At 49.4% G+C, this 22,534-nt stretch overlaps 1 protein-coding gene across 1 annotated transcript; it reads right to left on the minus strand.

Annotated features, from left to right (window-relative positions):
• Positions 1-326: 326 nt before the first annotated feature.
• On the minus strand, positions 327-21,657 carry ASB1 (ankyrin repeat and SOCS box containing 1). The gene is made up of 5 exons (XM_072719009.1): positions 21,324-21,657; positions 17,267-17,408; positions 14,984-15,286; positions 7,042-7,427; positions 327-5,810 (listed from the first exon to the last, which is right to left on the minus strand). Exons 1-5 carry the CDS (start codon positions 21,370-21,372, stop codon positions 5,683-5,685), a joined length of 1,008 nt encoding a protein of 335 aa, XP_072575110.1. The 5' UTR covers positions 21,373-21,657; the 3' UTR covers positions 327-5,682.
• Positions 21,658-22,534: the final 877 nt, after the last annotated feature.

The raw sequence follows: 22,534 nt of genomic DNA on the forward strand, positions 1-22,534 counted from the left end.
CTCCCCCTGCAGAGCCCCACAGGGACAGTTCGCTCTGCTTGAAAGCCGTGGGTTTCAAACACTTTAAGGGCACGTTCTCCTCAAACTGGAAACCCCACTAAGTAAAACAGGCTTGGCTGGAAGTTTAAATCTGTGCCACATTCTGGGTGCCTCCCTAGAATACCAAGATCCCTCAGAGCAGTTCAAAAAAGTTCCTCTCTCCGTATCATTACAAACTTTCCAAGGAGCCCATCACGTGGCTGAAATGTGTATTCAAAGATTTCACAAGACCAATTTCTACCCGTTGAGATAAACAGTCCAAAAAAGTAAGACATTGGGGATAGGGGTTGAGTTAAAGGGTAATAAAGCGTTTATTAAAGTTACAATAACATATCAAAGATGCCCATCATACTTGTGAAAACTCTTCACCAGGCACAAGTGCAAGAACAATCGCCGTCCCAGCAGCAGAGGGCAAACACACATTCGTTACTGGAGCGGAAGGGACACCAGGGACTATGGCGAACACTCCCTGCAGCATGTCTCCACGCACACAGGCCCCTGCGGGTCACACTCCCAACCAAGCACTATGCCAACACTGCAGAGCTGAGCGGGCACGCTGGGGCTAGAGCACAGCAGGAAGCCGTGACTTCAGAGGTACAAGAAGCTGTGTTCACAAACACCACACTCAAGCTGCATTTACACACATTCGTACATTACTTGGTGGAGATCTGAAATCAAAACAACAGCAAAAAAAAGGCTGCCCATGTATTCCAGACACTGGGTGATTACATGTTAAGGCAACAGAAGTGACCCCTGCTCCCCGCCTCACTGCTCCGTCGGCTTGTCTGCCTAGGATTATAAAGTGTATTTCTGTACATCACTACACTCCAAGGTCTGCGTGGCCCTCCCGTGGAACTCTCCTGAGACAAGCCCACTAACCACTAAGAGTGCACACCAGTTATTTTATTCCACACCGAGGGGTCAGGCTGTAGGGGGGTGGGAAAGAGATAAAAGTAAGTCAGGGAGAAAGGTCACATGGCCACATGAGGCACTTTCAGCAAGTAGATAGGAGTTGGTGGGGAGCCCAGACCACTGAGGACTGGTCACCGTGCGCCTGGGCAGGCGGCCAAAGGGGCAGGGCGGAAGCCTGAAGCCTCAGCCCCAGAAGGCCTGCTATTAGCGCCATCACCAACATGCAACGTGCCCCAGGCGCTCAGGGGTGCCACAGGCCCCGAGGCCCGAGGTAAGGGCGGGCCCCAGTGAGAAGGCCACGCAGTACTCCCAGACAGTGTTTCTCATGGACGCAGGAATGGCTTGATGCCTACCCCACAGGGCAGTTCTGCCACCACCAGGACATAAGCATGACCCTCCAACACCACATGTGGTGACCTCAGAGCTTACTCTTAGACTACCAGGCAGCAGAAATGCTGTGAGAGCCTTCAACAACATAAACAGGCTGTTTTAAGAATCCAAGAGGAATTTCTCATCATTATGTAAACATACACCATAGCTGGACTGTGGTTCCCTGGCTCTGGGACTTCAGAGACTGGCAAACTTAAGAAGAAACTCTGGGGCTTGACAAAGAGCAGCCAGTATTTTATCTTCATCTTACAGCCAAGAGCATTTAAAAAAAAAAAAAAATATATATATATATATATATATATATATATATATATAGCCCTCTATTATCACCTTTGTTACATAAAAGTACATTTTATCACCCAAGTTAGGAAGGACATTATCTCAAAATAAAATACAAAACTCTAGGTTGAATAAACTTGACCTCTTAAGTTATTTAACATGTGCCCTGTCCTTACTGACGTGCACAGAGTCCTCTGTGCCAAAGGCCTATGCTATGGGCCCCCATGAGCATCGCTGCCTGGCCCGGGGGGGGGGGGGGGGGGGGGAACACAAGGTCAAGCCCGATCCCCAAGGTCACAGGCCCTTCCAGCACCTCCATCCCCTTAAATGCATATCCACTGAGAAAGGGACAGCAGTCACAAGAGCAGTTTACAGTCACAGGGAATGCTCAGTACAAAGTGCTCTCACACACGTTCTCCCGTGTGTCCTCCCAAAAGTCCTGTGGGCATGTACAGGTGTGAGAGTGCAGCCTCCACACTGCCTGGGGCCTGCCTGGGCCGTGCAGCAGCACGCAGACAACCATGGGCAAAGCATTTCTCTCTAAGGCTGATTTTCCTTTGCTCACACCTACGCTTGCTGCATGTTTCTCTCCTCCTACTTCTACATGAACCCTTTATTAAAAAAATCAATTCAAGAAAGAAGGTAAAAAGAAAAAAGGATGGCACTTAAGCCTGAGAACAGAAATATAGTCAACATTAGAAAACTGCTAATTGTCCTCTTTTTAAAATCACCTAATGGGTGCATGTGGACAGAAACTTCCCAAATGTCAAAACAGAACATCAAAAACCAAGCATCAAAAAAAAAAAAAAACCAAAAACAAAAACAAGCATCACTGCCTTCAACCCTTTTCTAGAACAAGGCAGGACATAAATAAATAAATACATAAATAACATAAGTAATAGGAAAAGGCACAGCTATGTGTGACATTGATGGCTTTGGGAAATACACTCAAAATCCACACCCAGGATGCCAGAGCGGAATTCTCAGAGGTATCCCTGCCCACCTGTCCACAGCAGCCAAGGCCTACAGCAGGACTCTGTTTGAGGGGAGAGTTGGGACACTCCTGGGACCAGGCTGGGGGGGGACACTCTGGCTCGTTCCCATGGGTCTGTCGTGCCCCTCCTTGCGGGGCCCTGGGGCCTGCCAGGCAGCAGCCTCATCAAACCACCACCACTACGTTTCCTTGCTACGTGGGACCTGGGTGCCCCACACCTCAGAAACATGATTACCCTATCCTTGCCAACAGAAAGAAAGGGAGCTTTAGGAAAGTTACTCACAACAAGTACGAATGGCCTTAAGCAACGATGTACACTGTTTCCAGATTCATGTTTGGCGGCTATGAAGTTTCAGACTAGAGGGTGAGCCTCAAAGCTGTCCGGATTCTGAAAGAATCAGCAGTCTGGTTGAACAGCAGACCTGTCCTCTGCAAAGGAAAAGCGGACGCCCTGGTGCCCTGCTGCTGGCCTAGAACACAGCACACTCCAGGGGCAGAGCAGGAGAGGCCCCACCTCCTGACCCTGCGCTCCTGACTCACACCGCCTCCCGGGCCAGGTCTGGGGGAGACACAGCAGTGAGGGTCAGCTCAGTCCATTCCTTTAAGAGAGACCCTGGAAAAATCATTCAACCCCCCAGAAATCAGCTCCGCGCTTGCTTTCCTGGGCTATGGACCCCAAGACCACGCTGCTGGGCCCTTGCCTCGGCGCAGCCGGGTGGTCGTGCCTACAGGTACGAGGCTTCTGCCCTGGCAGCATTCCCAGGTGCTGCTTTCCAGAAGGTCCAGGACAGAGTCACCGTCTACCCCGGGCAGTGCTGGAGAGGCCCGGTCCTTAACGGGCCTCTGCAGAAAGCACCCAGGGGGGCAGACGCACAGTGTGCCTGGGGAGAACCTGAGCCAAGAGGGCAGAGGAAAGGGGACCCAGAGTTGGAATTGCTGAAAGTAAGGTGAACTACCACCCACACTCTCTCAGCCCTACCAAGAAGATGACCAGCCACTGCTTTCACACCACTGGTGACATGAGTTCCCTGCCAGTGGCTCAGTCCACCCATGGGTGGCTCGAACTTCTCCATGTGGAGACAGAGCCCCACCTCCCCAAAGCTCCCGCCACAGCCTCACTGCGGTCCTGGGCCCACCCCGAGTGCCACAAGGAACACCCCTGATCCCTTCTCAGCCACGGCACCTGGCTCTGGCTCTAACGGCCCTCACCAGCTACCCACAACCTGCAGCTCACAATGTCACTCTGACAGGCCCCAAGCTCTGCATAAGCCCAGCCAACCAGGGTCCCCAGGCCTTTGGCAGCAGTGCACACGCCGAATCGCAGGCTGCGACAGCCATCCCACAGTTATACTATGGCCACAGCTTGTAATAGGGTCACTGAAGCCATGTGGAGTCTCCAGTGATTGTCTTCCCCCCCGAATCCTAAGGGACTCTTCTCCCCTCCGTCCCCACGCACGCACCTACAGGCCACAGCCCGGCTTTCTGGCAGAGCCGTCCATGACACGAGGAGGGGTTTAGAATTCTATCCTCGAGCCACCTAAGACAATGACAGGCACTGCGTGTCTCCTCGGCTAAAATATACAGTGCTGTCAGTCATGAAGTAAACCTGCATCATTAACTCAATGATTACAAATTAGATCTCTCTTACTACAGAAAACCTAAACTCAGATTTGGAATTTACCCATTTCTAAACACTTCTGAAGGTGAGAATCACCACGATTCCACACAATTGTCATCAGAGGCTTCAAACTACCAGATGTGGTTTCCCAAGAAACAGCATCACCTGGAGAGCTCTGAGGAGGCAGCCAATGGCCCACCTCTACAGACACAGCCAGTCCCGAGCTGCACAGCCGGGATGTGAGTGACCCCTGCCCACAGCCAAACACCTGGGGATGATCACTTAGCTCATCTCACCTACCAGCAGCCCCAAGGAGGCAAGGGAAGTCCCCTGACCTCACTGCCCCGTCCTTAGGTTCAAGGAGCAACTACAAAGACATCAGGTCCAAAGAGGCAAAGAGCAATCAACCAAATGCCAGATGTGTTGTTCACTGGACACTAAGCAACTGGAAGCTTGGAACCATCCAGAGGGCAAGTGAATCCCCCCATCCTGGAGTGTGCAAGGACTAGAAGGCAGCGCCACAGGTGTTTCCTCCGGTTAGAACTGGCAGTGAATGCTGTTGGAGCAGTCCTTGGTCCAAATGGAGGCAGTCATTTTCCTGGCTAGATCTTCAGTGTGGGCCTCCTAAGATCAATCAGTGTCTGGAAGCTCCCCAAAGTGAAGGGGCAGAGAATTCATGAGACCTGCTGGCGTGACACTAGGCACAGTTAGGTATCAGAACAGGTGCAGCGCTGCCAAAGGGTATCCCGTGAGACTCTGAAAGGATGCAGGTACTGACTGAGCTAACACAGCCAATCCATGCAGCCAAGAAACCCTCTCAGAGACAATTAACAGAGGACACTGCTACCACAAGAAGAGAGCACTGAAGTGGCAAGGAAGGGCTGTGTGTAGACAAATGCCACATGTCACCCCCAGGAGCAGGGAAAACAAACTAGCAAATTCATGAACTGCATTTCTGTACTCTACTTTTTTTTTTTTTTTTTTTTTTTTTTTTTAACCAAAGCTCTCTTTTCATTTAGGTGTCAGAAGGTTTTAATCAAACAATGAAACTGAGAAGTAAAAATATAAACAGAAGCACAGTTCTGGAAAGTGCTAGGCGTCTTCCCCACTGGAGCCATTAGCAGGCCTCCAACCTTGGCCCGTACTCACACACACTGCAAGGCCCACTTGGTTAACATGCTACCGTGAGAATCCACAACAGAGATACTGAGGAAGAACGAAATGGAATTTTGTATGAACTTTTCAGCTGACAATGACCCCAGGACTGTCCGATGCCCCAAGCACCTGAGATGGAATTACAGTCCATGAGAACAAGGCGGTTTCTGCTTTACCAGGAGCCAAGTGGGATTCCATCAGCAGCACAGGATGTGGTTCACGGGGGCAAGAATCAGCGTCAACTTTCACGGCAGATCACCTTCTTCTCACTGCAATCAACTGCTGCACCGGAATTCTACTCATAAAGCAGAAACTTTTTTATGGGGTCTGGCAGAGGCAGCGAGGGAATCAGATGAAGCCGGTATTTGCCAAGAACTCTTCTCACGGCCACACGGCACAGACTCAGCAAGGTCCTGGGGACACCTGGATCGCCGTGGAAAGAAAGGGAGACAGAGGGAGCGAGGTTAACTCCAACGACCGCAGGCAGGACTGCACTGACGTTCACTGCCAGCTCCCAGCTCTACAGTGGACGGGGCGGTCCCTGGTGAGGAAGGTCTTGTCATCTGCTCCGCCCGGCTGTGGAAAGGCTGGGATCTCCCCCTGGGCCACCTGCTCACCGTGACAGCACCTCCTTGACTGTGGTTAATTTCCTAGACAGAAGTCAGAGCTAACCACTGAAGGCGCTGGCAGGTGTGAACTGACCCTCACCCTCTGTCAGCCTCGGCTCCTGGGGGATCCCAGAAAGTCCAGGGGGACCCAGGAGACACAGGCTGAGCGCTCTATGAGGCCTGCAGGCTGACAATTTTACTCTGGGTCAAAACGGCCTAGCCACGTGTCTGCCTTGTGAAGCAGGCACAACCCAGGCAGCTTCGCTCCACCAGGATGACTCCAGTGACCACTTCTCCAACTCTTTCGGGGAAGGCTCCATGGGAGCACGTTTTAATGACTGGCTGAGGAGACCCCAACAACAAAAACACAATCAACTGAAGTTCTGTAAGAGGTAAGGGTCAGGGAAAAGGTTTTCAACTCAGATGCCCTCAAAACCCAGGCAAGGAGGACGGGTGGGTCACAGAGGGCCCACGGCAGCCCATAGGAGGTGCACAAGGCCAATTTCTGAGTCCCGGACAGAGTCTCGGAGAAGTCCAAGCCCCAGATCAACTGCACACAACCTGGCTATCGATTTATTAATTCACTAGCAAAATCTTTCTTCATAAATAAGCAACTATGGGAGTTTATCCTAACAAAAACCAGACATTATCACATAATAAAAATAACGGTATTTGAGTGGGAACTGAAGAAAGGGAAGGAGGACCCCTAGAGGAGGAAGGGCTTGCAATTTGTCGTCAGGCAAACATGGAGGAGAAACTATGTGTAAGTGAAGGAATGTGGGGTCACAAAGCAGAGCAGAGGGGCAGAGAGACTATAATTCCAGGAACTTTGAACATGCACTTTTATATATTCCTTTGTATCAACTCTTGGTGTCTAGGAATTTGAAAAGGCCAATCTGGAAGTAGTCTGGAAGATTCCTGGTCCTGACTGAAGATTCTGACTACGGGCTTCACTGGAAGGGTTTTTTTCTTTTTAATCACTACAGCCCGATTCATTTGGTTGAGCCAAACAGACTGCAAGTCAGAATGGAACTCAGGCCACTTACTTCTGGCCTCTTTAAAGACTTGCAAGGCCTCGGGGTCCACCTTCCTTCTGCCTCTTGACTCAGGGCCCAAGGATTCCCACTTCACCAGGTTCAGGTTGGCTCCAAACTCTACAAGCAGGCTCACGAAGGCTGCCTCACAGCCGTGACGCAGGACAGCATCCATGACACACCCGGGGGAGCCCCTGTAGAAGCCCTGCGTGTTGACAGGACCATTGCAGTTGAAGTCGGGGTTCGCCCCAGCCTGGAGAAGCAGCTGGAAGCACTGGAGGTTGTGGTAGGCTGCGCTGATATACAAGGGGCAGACCACCAAGGAGGTGAGGCGCCGGGAGAAGGGGGGCCGGATGTCAGGAGTCAGGTGGTGGTTGACATCGACGTCAGCCCCATACCTACAGGGGAGACACAGGGACAATGAGACCTTGTGGGAGACCAGCCAAAGTCAACAGATACCCACCACACCCTGAGGAGACAGGCCTGACCTCCATGAGCACCGGGGAGCCGCTGAGGAGACCCCACAGACCACGATGGTCTCACGACTTCCAGCAATGTAAGACACTAATTAACAACTTGGAGTCCACTCACACAAAAATTCATAAGGGAACTCTGTAAGGCCTGTGAGGAGCTGACAATCTTATGGCTATTTAAACTACTTCAAAACCAAGGGGAAAAAAGGAAAAATTCCAAATTCATTTTATGAAATTAGCAAAACAATCCCCAAACCTGACAAAAGCCACACCATAAAAAAAAGAAAACCTACCAACTAATTTCACTTATGAATATCAATTTAACAACCTCCAATGAAATATTAGCAAAGAGAATCCAAAGTATATTAAGAAAGCAATAACCATGACCTCAGGAGGGTTATTCCAAGAATGCAAGGGTGGTTCCAATATGAGAAATTCTAAGAACATAGTTCATCACATTCACAGAACTAAGAGGAAAATCATGGTTACCTCTACAGATGATAAAAAGAAGGCATGGGCCAAAACTCAACACTAATGCAGGTTTATAAATACTCAAAAAAAAAAAAAAAGTGAGAGACATTTCCTTCATAAGATAAAACCCAGATGTTGGTACCTCACCTTATGGGAAAGGGGCAGCTCTCCTATGGAAGCCGGGGCAAGCCGCCTACACCTAGCCCACTATTATTAAGGCATTTTAAAGATTTATTTATTTAAGAGAGAAAGCGTGCACACGTGCGCGCACACACGCGCGGGGTAGGGGTGACTGGGGGAGGTGGCTGAGGGAGGCGGGGGAGAGGGAGAGCGGAAAAAGCAGCAGACTCCCTGACATAGAACTTGACCTCAAGACCCTAACGCATCATGACCTGAGCCAAAATCAAAAGTCAGACAATCAACCGAGCCACCCGGGGCGCCCCTATTCAGGCCTTTTAAATAAAGTTATTAGTGCAATCAGATAAAAGAAAGCAATTAGTCGATTAAGATTATAAAGGAAGAGGAAAATTTTTCCCTATTTTCAGAGGATATGACTATGTCTGGAAAGCCCTAAATAATTAATGAAAATACAATAAGCAATAAGAGAATTTATTAACTAATAAAGTTATAAAACCAATAGACTTCATACATACAAAAATAAGTTCAAAAACACAAGGAAGGGATCCCTGGGTGGCGCAGCGGTTTGGCGCCTGCCTTTGGCCCAGGGCGCGATCCTGGAGACCCGGGATCGAGTCCCACATCGGGCTCCCGGTGCATGGAGCCTGCTTCTCCCTCCGCCTGTGTCTCTGCCTCTCTCTCTCTCTGTGACTATCATAAATAAATAAAAATTAAAAAAAAAAAAAAAAACACAAGGAAAAAAGACCTCATTTATGACATCAAAATAATTTTAAAATGAGATATCTAAGCATAAACTTCACAGTACATGTCCAAAATTTGCAGGAGGGAAGTTAAAAAACACTACTAAAGTCACACAAGTAGACGTCAGAAATGGAAAGATCCACCACTGCCTTGGAGATGAGGGCTCAACATTATTAAGCGGTCAATTTCCCCTAGGTTTATTATATAAATGAAAATCCCATTCTTAGAACTAAATAACTTGATTATAAATATAAATAAACAAAAGTAACATCTCTGGAGTTACAAAGTTGATTATAAAGTTCCTTTGGAAAATCAAACAAGAAAAGATGTAAAAAGCAAAGCTTTTCTTTTTTTTTTTTTTTTAAAGATTTTATTTATTTATTCATGAGAGACACAGAGAGAGGCAGAGACACAGGCAGAGGAAGAAGCAGGCTCTCTGTGGAGAGCCCAATGTGGGACTCGATCCCGGGACCCCGGGATCATGATCCGAGCTGAAGGCAGACACTCAACCACTGAGCCACCCAGGAGCTCCAAAACAAAGCTTTTTACCATAAAAATTAAAGAAAAACTTTTGCATGGCAAAAAAACAGCATAAGCAAAGGAAAATAGTAAGTGGAAAAGTTGGGGGAATATTACAAAAGATTAATATCGTTAATACATAAAGAACTAATAAAAGGAAAAGATCAGGGCACCTGGGTGGCTCAGTCAGTTAAGTGTCCGACTCCTGGGTTTCAGCTCAGGTTGTGATCGCAAGGTCCTGGGATCAAGCCCCAAGTTGGGATCCACATTGAGCACGGAGTCTGCTTGGGACTCCCCTCTCCCTCTGCCTTTCCCCCATGCTCACTCTTGCTCTCTCTCAAATAAATAAATCTTTTGTTTGTTTGTTTGTTTTAAAGGAAAACATCAACTGTTTTACAGGAAAATGAGCAAGAGATATTGACAGTGGCAGGCATCTCTCAGCCATTTGAAAGGATGCTCAGCCTCACTCATAGCACAAATGCAAATTAAAACTACTTTTACACCTGAAACATAAAATTATATGTCAATTATACTTAACAAAACAAACAAACCCTACCCTGAGATACTACTTCTCACTTATCACACTGGGGAAAAGCAAAATTTTATTGAACAAGCTTTAAGAAACAACAAATCTCATTCAGATCTGGGGGCAATGCAAAATGGAACAGTCCCACTAGGAAAACATTTGGCAAGAGCTGGCAAAATTACATTAGCATTTACCCTCTGACCCATCAATCACACTCTTGGAATCTATCCCCAAGATACATTTGCAAAATTCTGAAAAGATGCATGCACACAATTCATTAAAACCTTATCCATAGCAGCTGAAGGCAGGAAACAACTCATAGGTCCCTCAAAAGGAGACTGGTTCAACAAACTGTGGTCCATCCACATAAAGCAGCACCGAACCACTATGAAAAGGTGTGAGGAGTATCACTAAATACTGCTCTGGAATGACCTCAACACATTTAACAAGTGAGAAAGGCAGGGCAGTGAAAGTGTGTAGCATGCTACTGTTTATCTGGGGGAAAGTGGTTACAATACATACCTGTCTATGACACAGACCTAGACACATAGACACTATGTTTATTTTTTAACAATGGAGCAATAAACCATATAAGTGTTAAAAGGTCATCTATAGGGGGTTGATGGAGACCAGCACAGAAGTTAGACTTCTTTTAATATACTTTGTTTTACAGATTTGACTTGGGAACCATGTAAATATATGTCATAAACAAATTAAAAACAATCCACAAAAGTTAAAAGGAAAAAAACGAAACAAAACACCTTAACCCAACTGTGTTTCCAGATGGTGCCATCATGTCCTGCCTGCAGGTTGGCTCCTCTTTTCAACTATACCATACAACCAGATAGCCAGGCCACTCTCAACATGAGATGACCTAGAAGGACCTAAGATAGGAAGCACAGCTTGCCAACAGGGAAGCTTCATGCAACATCCCCTTTGCCGCCGCCCGCCCCCCCTCCCCATGAGCGTGCTCACAGCAGTCCCTGAGATAAGCCTTATGGCCATACAAGAGCTCTCCTCTTCTGAGGCCCACTGACAGCCCAGATGTAAGGAAATGCATCTTTCACGGGACAGATGCATGAACAGTCTGACCTGGAAGCCTCATTCTTCAGCAGAGCCGATCTCTAAATGACTGTAAAAAGGCAGAGGCTTCTGGGTCCCCACAAGAGACCTGCCCTTGTCTTCCGGGAAGTCCAAAAATGTGACTTACTTCAAGAATTTGGAGTTCTCTCAGCCCAAGTGCAAACTACCAATCTAGGTCTCTTTAATCTAAGCAGAGGCCACTGACTCAAGCACGGACGGCAGCCTAGCTCAGTGAATCAGTCCTGGCAAAGCTAAGAGGATGCCTGCTAAAAGTGCTGCCTGGCATGGAGTATTGTTAGCCCGCATGAGATGAGGAGTCATGTGTGAGAGGGAGCAGCAACATTAGACTGGTTACAGATGGGGGATTGGCAAAATAAATATATATGTTAAGGATAAGGGGAACCAGGTCTCTGTCAGAAAAGCAAATAAATTTGGAAAGGGGAAAAGTAGGAAGGCCTCTGTGGTACCAGACTGGATTAGAAGTATCTGGGTGAACTCAACTGCCAATGTATGTAGATATAGAAATGTGTTTATATGTAACTTAGGGTCTGTCCAGTAGGAGGGCTGAGAACAGAACAGCCCATATGTAATAAACACTATCAGTATCCAGATCTTGGCTTCTAAATACCATTCTCCATTAAAAAAAACCAGGACTCCTTGGAGAAATGACTAATTCCAGGGCTAAGACAGGCATGACGCTAGATGAGCCTAGAATATGCTGTTATAAGACAAAATAAGGAACTGTTCAAAGGATGCAGGGAACATGTCATGACAAAGCTGGGCTCCCTGCAGCCAAATCCGAGACCATCTGAGCATCAAAGTAAGTAACAATAATGAGGGATTATAACTCCTGAGATAAGGGAGGAACCATAAGTCTAACACAAACAAATAAATTAAAAATTTGATGAGAAATATGATATATATGTGTTGCATGGTACCTCTCCACAAAATACGAATTAAATAATTACAGAGGGGAAAAAGAATAGCTTTACAGTGAAGAAACCTGACAGATACCACCTTAATCAAAAGATCAAAGTGAACACCAGCAGTAATGGGCCCAAGTGCAATCCTGTGCAACCGGATAGGATCTGGCTCCTGTGAGATCACTGCCCCGCAGGCTTTACCCGACTCTCATCTGAGTCAACGCCAGACAGCCAGCACCTGCTTCCTTGGGCTTCCAGCACCCCAGACAGCCCTCAATGCCACACAGGTTTTGTCGGCACGTGTTTCACTGCAATTAGGAAATGACAGCATGAGAAGCAGAGATGACAAGTGGACAGGCAGGGGTCTAGGACACAGGAAAGAGCATCATCTTCCAGGCCCTGATATAAATGTCTGGCCAGCAATCATATTCTACCGCCGATCTCCTCAGCACTATTCTGAATGTCCAAAGGAACTTCTCTCTGAAACCCACACTTCTGCTTTCCGGCAGCACAGGCCTAAGAAGAGAAAGGAGAGGCACACAGACCAATGTGCTCACAGGCCAGTCCGCTTCCCCACTGATGCCACGTAGCATCATCAGACACCACTAACACAAACATCGCCCAGCCTCCTAGACACTCCAGCACGGACAGGAGTGTCCTAAAACATAGACCAAACCACACAGAAACTGCCATTTCACTTCACATACTCAATCAATTAAGAAAAAGAGAACTAGATTTTAAGCAGTGATATTTTTTTTTCCCTCCTTTTGTCAGGAACAGGTCTTCCAAAATGTTTGTACTTTTGGGCAATATGACAATCTGGTATTACTGAACTATGGGAAAGACAGCCCTTCATCCACTCATAAAAATATGCTGGATAGAATCCAGTTAATTTTAATCCTGAATATTTTCCAAAATTCCCCTCCTGCTTTTAATATCTCTGGCAAGGAACCACTGGGACAACTCAGTGAATCAATATAAATTTTGCACATACAGAAACACCACTCCTTACCTTCTTTAAAAAAGTCAGCAACATATATCAAGGGAATTTACAAATAACAAAGTAGAATTTACTTGCAGAGAAACAGCAAATTACGGCGTGACAGCAGAGAGCCCTGCATTATCAGGGCCAAGGACCTAGGAAGGCAACAGCTGACATTCTATTTAGATTATATTATTTGTTCAGTAAATCAACCGTATCACTCCCATTTTCCAAAAGTCAGTAAGTCAGTTACCTGGTAATTTAGAAAATAGAAAACTTTTAAATATGTGTTCTTGGTACCTCGTAATAGTAACGTCCTATGCTCCAGTAAGAGAATAAGATGTCTTAATAACAGCCACACTTTCTCAAACCGGGCGTCTGTATATGTACTTCTGGAAGTCAAGCCTGCAGTTAATTCAAAGCAGTTGTGCATCATGAACTGACTGAAATGCCTGAAGGGATTTCTGGAACCAAAAGGAAATTTCATTGATTGATCCTATTCAAAAATATTTCCAAATTAATGACTTACATTCTCTAAGATGCAAAGACATGGGACCGGGGTGGCTTAGATTATCAGGCTAAAAATCCTTAAAGAGAAGGGAAAAAAAAGCATCACAGCTTTATCCTCTTCTAATATAACAACCATAATACCCTTGTCTGTCTTTCCAAGAGCCAATTCCATAGTTATTTAAAAAAAAAAAAGTTTCACGTAATAAATATGCTCTCAGTACACCCTGCGCTGGGCGAGGAGACACCAGGTCTCTTGCTCCTCAGAACTACCCCCACGGTGGCCTGTAACAATAGGACCCTTAGCCGATCCTTTCCACACTGAAAACTGGCTACCTAAATAAACTGTACTCTGTCCAACCACAGGAAATGCCTCCGGAACAAGACATGGGAAAAAAAAAAAGCATCTTTGGTAGAAAGAAGTCATTGGAGACACAGAAAATGAAAATGTAATCTGGTTCAAATTCTTTAAAAATGTAACCATTACTATAATTGAAATAACACCATAAACTATCCAAAATAATAGAAAGTGAAAGCAAAGAAAACAGAGATCATGGAGCAAAGATACAAAATATGGAGCAGCTGAGAAACCGAGAGAGACACAGACCTAACATCAGCTATGGTCATAGTGTTAAATGTATGAGAAAACAGAATCCTACCCAGTCCACTAAGAAAGGTGAACACCCACAGCGCTGCTTAAACCCACAAAGGTTAAAACTAAATGCGACAAAAGGCCTTCAATAAAACCTACAGTTACCTTCTGGTTTGATAATGAGCATAACCCACACGCAACAACTTTTAGCATCAAACAGGAAACAAAAAGATACTAGAAATAAAAAGGGAAACTGACAAATCACAACAGCAATTAAAGACTAACAGACTTCTCTGAACGTGGGGCAGATCTGATGGTTAAACATGTAAAACAAGAGGGACCACGAGGAACACCACCGAGGCTACCATACTGCACTATGCAAATAAAACACCCATGGTTGGTACGGCTTTACGAGTAACCATAGCAACCTAACCTTTTAACGTGTGACATTAAAAAAAATTAGTAAAAAACTCAAAAGAATCCCCCAAATGCAAATTATACACTGCACATTATCTGAGCCCAATACAGTAAAAGTAGTTCATAAAAACGTGTATCCAACTTTTCTCTTCCATGACCATAAGAGCAAAGAAGAAATCGACCTTGATAATATCTGGTTGAAAAATGGGGGGAAAGTTCAGCAGATACGACCAAAGCTACACAGAAAGGTGAATTAATAACCTTGAAAGTTGACACTTCAGGGGAAAAAAATGAATAATCATTCAACTGAAAAAGGAGAGAAATAAAATTAAAATAAGGAAAATGGGAAAAATATAAAAATAAACGATCAGCAGAAAAATGAGAACTGGCAGGCAGCACTAAGCAGCAGCTCTTTAAAAAGACTAACAGACAAATCTTCCAACATGTCTGACTTTACAGAGAGAGAGAAGTAAATTCAGGCAACAGGGGATGAGAGTGTGGCCCCAGGAAGGCCAGCCATGGGGCCACGTCCCCCCAAGGGCCCGTGCAGGGCAACGGTGGCCAGGCCTCGGCGGGACTGACCTGATGAGCGCCTTCAGGATGTCGGCCCTGCCCACACGCGAGGCATGGTAGACGGGGGTGCTGCGGTGGTGCCGGCTTCCGTTGGGGTCAGCGCCAGCTTCCAGCAGGATCTGGGCGCTCTCCAGGTGCCCGTTCACCACAGCCACGTACAGGGCAGTCTGTCCTTTCACATCCACGAGATCCACCTCGGCCCCTTTCCGGATGAGGAAGTCCACACAGTTCCCGTGGCCCGCAGTGGCCGCGATTCTCAGCGGTGTGCAGGGGAGCCAGCCGCAGCACCAGACGGACTTCTCGTTAATGCGGCTAAGAAAGAACACAGGGGGGCCGGGCTGGGAGGGCAGCTGGGAACCCCACAAGCTGCTCTGCTCCCTCTCATGCTGGCACATACAAGGAATAGAGACGCAGGGGGCAACCTCTTCAGACACTCTAGGCTTCAAGAATGCCTCCACGTGCGTTGTTTTATGAAATGCCGGATCTGCGCATGGGGCACCACGGATCCAAAGCAGAGGAAACTGAGGCACAGGCAGACCAATGAACACCAGAGCCAAGATCCCAGATTTCCTGACTCTTGGTCCAAAGTTCTTTGTTCCACAAAGAGTGGAAGGGTCTGCCCAGGGAGACACTGCAGGATGAAGAGCAGCACAACTGCTGGCAATCTGTGTCAGGGTCCCAAGGCCTCTTCCCACCAGCTACTAGCTGTGAAGGCCTTGAGGTGGGGCCTTGGCATCCTCACTGGGCCCAGGTGACCACTGTGGTCCCTCTGCCTGTGACACAGCACAAATGACAGCCTGCAGGAATCACTAAGGCCAACACAGAGGGAAACTGGCTATACTCAGCTCTCATCAGAAGTGACAATCAGACCATGACTCCCTGGTGAAGGAACACCACGGCCGTGTAGTCCACCGACCCACCACGTCAGCAGCCAGCTCCCTATGCAGCTCTGAACACCAAGCCTGGCCATCCACATCACTGAAGCAGTGACACGGAAACACGGAGTGGGTCAGGGGTTCCTCCTTCAGTTGTGCACTGGCTTCCACTAGCCAGAAAGGCCAAGGAACACTCCAAGGATTCATTGTCAAAGAAGTACACAGCAACAAGAAAATGTCATCTAGAAACAGATCTACTAAACCCAAATATAAGAAGGAAAAAAGCATTTGGAAAAGCAATACGTAAATACCCAGTTGAACTCTATCCTAATTTTTTTATTCTACTATTACATCTGCAAATTTAAGATTTCCTTTGGGCTTGAGTCACTCGCATCAAATATTCATGCAGAATCCATCTGATGCCTTTGTATGACGATCCTTTCTGGATCCTTAGAGCTTTTTTTTTTTTTTTAAATACTGTTATCTATTCTGAGGAAATAATGCTAAGACATTAGAAGTTAAAAAAAAAAAAAGAAACCCATTCTCATACTGTTAGAAATCCTTCTCTTGGGAGCTATTCATAAAAAGCGGCATTAATTTCAATATTGACAGGCAGGCATTTTTTTCTGTCAACTCCCTGCCATCCTAACTCTGACGGGGAAAAGAAACACCAAGCATGAAGGACTTTCTGGCTGCAGGTCAGTTTCTAAGCTAGCTGGGACTCCAATCTTCGACCCACAAAACAATCCAAGAATACCAGGAGGGAAGACTCTGTGCTCTCCCAGGGGTCCCCGGTGGGGAAAAAAGTAGTATCAACACTCCGCTGCTACCAAGGAAGAGCCTGAGCCGGTTTGGAGGAAGTGGCAGGATCGAGTGGGCAACAGGCAGGGTACTACAGACAAGTAAATAAGATGAGTGCACAGCACGCCCCCAGGTGATGGGATGATGGCCTGGGCCTGAGCACCAGGCCCCGGAGGCAGACAAGTGGGCACCAGATGCTGAAGGAGGGTACGTCAGGAAGTCTGCACCCACAGAGGGGTAACCATGGGAAAATAACAAAGTTAGGTGAACTCACATACACAGCTTAGGGTAAAGAGCCCCAGGAGACTTGGAAGGGGGCAGGAAGACTCTTCAAGAGAATAACAGTGCTGCCCTCAAGACTAACATCAAGAAAGCTGACACCAGAGAGAGCCAGAAGTTTCCAGAAAATATAAAGGCCAAGGACAGAGCTGGATTTGAACTCAGGTCTCCTCACACTCACTGCCTGGCCGTCTCCTGCAAGTCTGACCATGCCTCCTCCGTCTCCTTTGTGGCCCTGTCCTCTGACACTGGGAGCATCAGGTTCTTCACCTGCACACCAGGGAGTCCACACCACAGCCTCGTGCAGTACTGGCCCGGCCCCAGCAGTGGCGCTCACCTCCGGTAGCTCTCCTCTTGCAGCAGGCTCCGGAGGGTCTGGAGGTCCCCCACGTAGGCTGCATCATGGAGCCTCGTGTCTTCACAGTGCTCCAGCGGATGGTCACAAAACTGCTCCCTGAGCCATTCCTTCAGATTAGGACCTGCACTGAAGACAGGGGCTCCTGTCAGCTAGGGGAAACCTTGCCAACACCAGGCAATAGGGGGCACCCTCTGCCGTGGGCCCCTTTGTCATCTGTACACCGGGGCGAGCTCAGGCGCTCAAGAATAAACCACTCCCGTGCTCCAGAAACTCCCAGTGCTTAGAAAAATATAGAAAGCTTCCCTTAATGAAACAAGCACATTCCTGACACCAACCTGACAAGGGTAGTAATTTTTAAGTGGGGCTGGAGGTAATGAGTCAACCCTGCTGAAGAATACAGAAGATCCTCAATAAAATATTAGCCAGGGGCAATTTAAAATAGGTATCAAAAAATCCACCATAGCATTACTCTATCTATCCCAAGAACGTAGCAGTGTCTTAATCCTGGGGCACACCATATAATCATCTCCTATGTTACAAAAAGATACTTGCATCTGGCAAAATTCAACAGCCAAACAAATGCTGCTGTCTGCAACATGGGTGACTGCAGCAAGCTGACCTGGGCACTGACCTCACAGGAGTCTCCAGGAGAATCTCATCAGATGGTAACCTAAGAGGGGTACACTGCTGAATATAGGTTACACCTCAGGAAGAAGGAACATTTAAAAACATATGCATATAAACAGAAAGCCAGCTTCACATAATGAAGACTGGGAAACTGGAAAACAAAAAAGACAACTAGAGATAAGTGCTCAACACCATACCATGTGCTTGGACAAGATGAGTCAATGCTAGAAAAATTTTAAATAGCAACAAATAAATTAAGCAGATTAACAAACCTCTTTTGAGGGGGGTTATATGAGATGTGAGAAAAATATTATAAAAGTCTATCTGAAGAGGGCGCCTGGGTGGCTCAGTGGGTTAAGTGTCTGACTCTTGGTCTCAGCTCAGGTCTTGATCTCAGGTCCTGAGGTCAAACCGCACCCCCCCACACACACAGAGCATGCTAGGCATGGAGCCTACTTTAAAAAGAAAAAAGGTTTATTTGGAAATATGAATGAAAATCACTTAATTTTTAGTACACATGGGAAAAAAATACTACCCTACCGGTTAACAGAACGTATTCTCGGGATGCCTAGGTGGCTCAGCAGTCACGCGTCTGCCTTAGGCTCAGGGCATGATCCTGAAGTCCTGGGATCGAGTCCCCCATCAGGCTTCCTGCATGGAGCCTGCTTCCCTCTCTGCCTATGTCTCTGCCCCTCTCTCTATGTCTCTTGTAAATAAATAAAATATTTTTTAAAAAGAACTTATTCTCATTTGAATAAAAAGATAAACAGAATCAATTGACCAGAAAAGATCTTAATATAAAGATAAATGGGTATCGAAATCTGTGAGGAATAAAAGAGTAGTTGCCATAAATTGAATGTGTCTCCCCCCAAGGTGATGGTATTAAGAGGTAGTGACTTTGGCAGGTGACTGCATGGATCATGAGAGCAGAGCCTTCATGAATGGGATTGGTGTCCTTATAAAAGAGACCCCAGAGAGCTCCCACACACCCTCTGCCTGAGGACAAAGCAAAAATACTCTGCCTATGAACCAGGAAGCAGACCCCTGTCGGACAAAGAATCTGCTGGTGCCTTCCTTGGTCCTGGACTTCACAGCCATCACAGCTAAATTAAGTAGTCGATGAATTTGTAAAGTTAGATACCTATTTGCAAGTAATTGGAGCCCAGCTCACACTGGAGCACAGAAACAATCTCCAGATAATCAAGAGTTTTGCATACATCACTACAGACAGGGGCACGAGGAAAAAGTAGGAGTGCACACTCCCAGCACGTGACCAGGCACAGATGGAAAGCATACCCCTCCACAGGTGGACTCTTTCCAATGATGGAGTTGCTTTTACATCCAAATCAATGTCCTCTGATTTGGATGTAATGTCTTTTAAACGTCTTGTAAATGTCTCTTAAATACCAACTGTGTACAAGGGAGGCCTGACCACCGTACAATGGGGGCGATGAATAAGCTTCTTTGCCCTTCAGGACTCAATGGTTCACCGGCAGGTGGGCAGGGCAGCAAGAGTTCACACACACACACACACACACACACACACACACACACACACGGCTCAGCCAGGCTGATCCCACAACCACATAGGCAGGCATCGGGGAACCTGCAGGGCTGCCCCCCCCCACCCCGATCTTCCTCCAGCTGCTCTCCTCTTGTACAGCAGCTACCCTGCAGTTTCAACCCCCAGAGTGAAAAAGCTCAAAGCAGGAGCGAGTACGATTCAGAATGTGTAGAGCAAAGACAGATAAGTGGGAGCCACAGACGTTTGCTAAGCTCTTCTCTGGGCCTCCCTTTGCTGGCTTCTTTTCAACCCACCGCCTGGTCCAGCTCAGTGCAGCCTCCTCTTCCCTAGCTCCAGATCCAAGGATGACTTCAAGTTTGCTTTTCTACCAGCTTCTTCATGGTCAACACAGGGACTCCACAGAGCTCTCAGACCTTAACTGGAAATCTCTGTGGCCCCTCACTCCCAGGCCTGCAACACTGTAAATAACAAAACAGTGCTGCGAAGATGTAAGAGGCCCCGCATACAGGCCAGAGCAGCCTGTCTCCCACACTACCCCCCGTCTATACTGGGAAGGGGCCATCCCAGTCCTCCTCTATTCCAGACGTCTCTCTCATGCTCAAATGACATCCAGACATTAAAGTCCTGATCCCTGGGGTCAAAGTCAGTACCCACCAAACCCCGGGATAGAAGAAGGGGCTTCGTTTGACCTGCCCCTGTTCACTGCGGTGTCCCCAGCCAGGGCAAGGTCTGGCCAATAGCACTTTCCTCAATAAATGTCTGTTGAGGGACGCCTGGGTGGCTCAGGGGTTGAGCATCTGTCTGCCTTCAGCTCAGGGCATGATCCCAGGGTCCTGGAATCAAGTCCTGCATCGGACGCCCAGGGTGGAGCCTGCTTCTCCCTCCACCTGTGTCTCTGCCTCTCTCTCTCTCTCTCTCTCTCCCTCTCTGTGTCTCTTATGAACAAATAAATTAAATCTTTGGGAAAAAGGTCCCAGGATCGAGTTCTGCATCAGGCTCCCCTGCATGGAGCCTGCTTCTCTCTCTGCCTGTGTCTCTGCCTCTGTGTGTGTGTGTGTGTGTGTGTCTCATGAATAAATAAATAAAATCTTTGGGGAAAAAAAAAGGTCCCGGGTTCGAGTCCCACGTTGGGCTCCCCGCATGGAGCCTGCTTCTCCCTCTGCCTGTGTCTCTGCCTCTCTCTGTCTCTCTCTTTGTCTCTCATGAGTAAATACACAAAATCTTTGGGGGAGGAAAAAAAAAAGTGTTGAAAGAATGAACAGAGAGGGATGAAAAGCGCTCCTTGAACCAGTGTCCAAGCCTAATCAGCTCTCGGGGGGGGGGGGGGGGGGGCTCTCCAAAGACCCAGATGATGATGACCGCGTGTAAGGTCCAGAGCCCATAAAAGCATCTGGTACATGGGGCGAATCCAGAGACTGACCCAGAGGGACCCCAGCACAGGTCAGGAGGGGACGCGTCCCCAACGGAGCAGGCAGCGCAGCCGCCCGCCCTGCAACCGCGCGCCCGCTCGGCGGGAGGGTCTCAAGGTGGAAGCCCTAGGTCCGACGGCCGCGGGCACGAGCGTCTGTCGCCCCCGGACGTGCTGTGTCACGGCCGCCGCCGTCGCTGTCCCCGCCCGTGCAGGTGCCGCGGCGCCCCGGGCAGGCGGCGGGCTCCGGGCGCTTTCCCGAAGACGACCCGAGCCCCGTCCCGACAGCCGGGGGGGCCTCTCACGTCCCCGGCGGCGGCGGGGCGGCGGCGGGGCGCGGGCTCCACCGGGCAGCAAGGCCGGGCTGCAGGGCGCCCACGACGCGCGGCCCCGGCCCGGGCACAGCGACCCGGGCGCCGCCCCCGCCCCCGCCCCCGCCCCCGCCCCCCGCGGCCCGGCGGCTGCGCGCACGTTACCTGCGGGCCCCGGCCCGGCCCGCCCGTGGGGGCCGCCGCCCTCCGCCATGGGCGCCCCGGCCCTGCCCCCGTCCGCGGCCCCGGCCCGCGCGCGCCCCGCTGACCGGAAGTGGGCAGCCGCGGCCACTTCCGGCGCCGCGGGCAGGTGGGACGCGGCTTCCGGCGGGCGCGCCCCTCCCGACGGGCTCCCGGGGCCCCGCGCAGGGCGCCGACGCCTCCTCCTCCGCCTCCTCCTCCGGCCTCCCGCGCGGACGTGAGGCCCAACGAGCCGGGGCGCGGGCTGTCGGGGTGCGGCGTGTCGGGCGCGCGGGGCGCGGGGGCCGGCGGCGCCGCGGTTCCTCCGCGGAAGTGGAGGAGTCTGGGAAAACACGCTCACCTGGGGGGGGCGGAGCCTGTTGCGCGGGAGCTCTGATTGGCCGGGTCCGTCCCCGCCCCCGAGGAGGGGGCGTGGCCTCGCGGGTGTGGGCGGGGCCTCGCGGGTGTGGGCGGGGCCGAGGGAGGTCCCCGCGCTCCTCCCGGGGCTGCAGCCGCGGCGGGAGAGCGTGGATGCGACGCTGCGGGACGGGCAGTCCTGGTCCCTGCAACAGGCTCTGCATCCACCTGCTAGGAAAGGGGCGCGCCCCCACCCCCCTGGAATTCCTTCGATGAGGCCGGGGATCCCACCTATTAAATCATAGCCCCGTGCCTCTCGCAAAAGCATTTACTGAGCAAATTGGGGAACAGAGCCAGTGACTCTCCCTGCACTCTCGCTTCTTAAACGTTGTCACACGGTGTGTGTTGAGTGTGCATCCTTCACGCCTTCCCGGGGCTGCAGGCCTGGCCGCCCGGGTGGGGGCAGAGGGCTTCCTGCAGCGCTGGTGGGACCTGATAACAGCAGGCGGCACCCTGGCCCACGCTGGGGTGACGCCCGTGGAGCCGCAGGGTAGGGAGCCAGGGGTGTGCCCGGCCCGCGGGCCGTCCACCGCAGCTGCAGGCGACGACACCCAGGCCTGGAAACCACCCAAGTGTCCACCGTCAGCGGTGGAACAGGTAACGGTGTGGTCTGGCCATCCAGACTCAGCCTTAAAAAGGAAGGACACTCTGGGGTGCCTGGGTGGCTCCGTGGGGTAGGGGGATCTGACTTCGGCTGGGGTTGTGACCTCAGGGCCCCAGGTCGGGCTCCCTGCTCAGTGGGGAGTCTGCTTCTCCCTCTGCCCCTCCCCCCTGCTCAG

This window comes from Vulpes vulpes, chromosome 9 (genome assembly GCF_048418805.1).
Source record: "Vulpes vulpes isolate BD-2025 chromosome 9, VulVul3, whole genome shotgun sequence".
Classification (NCBI taxonomy): domain Eukaryota; kingdom Metazoa; phylum Chordata; class Mammalia; order Carnivora; family Canidae; genus Vulpes; species Vulpes vulpes.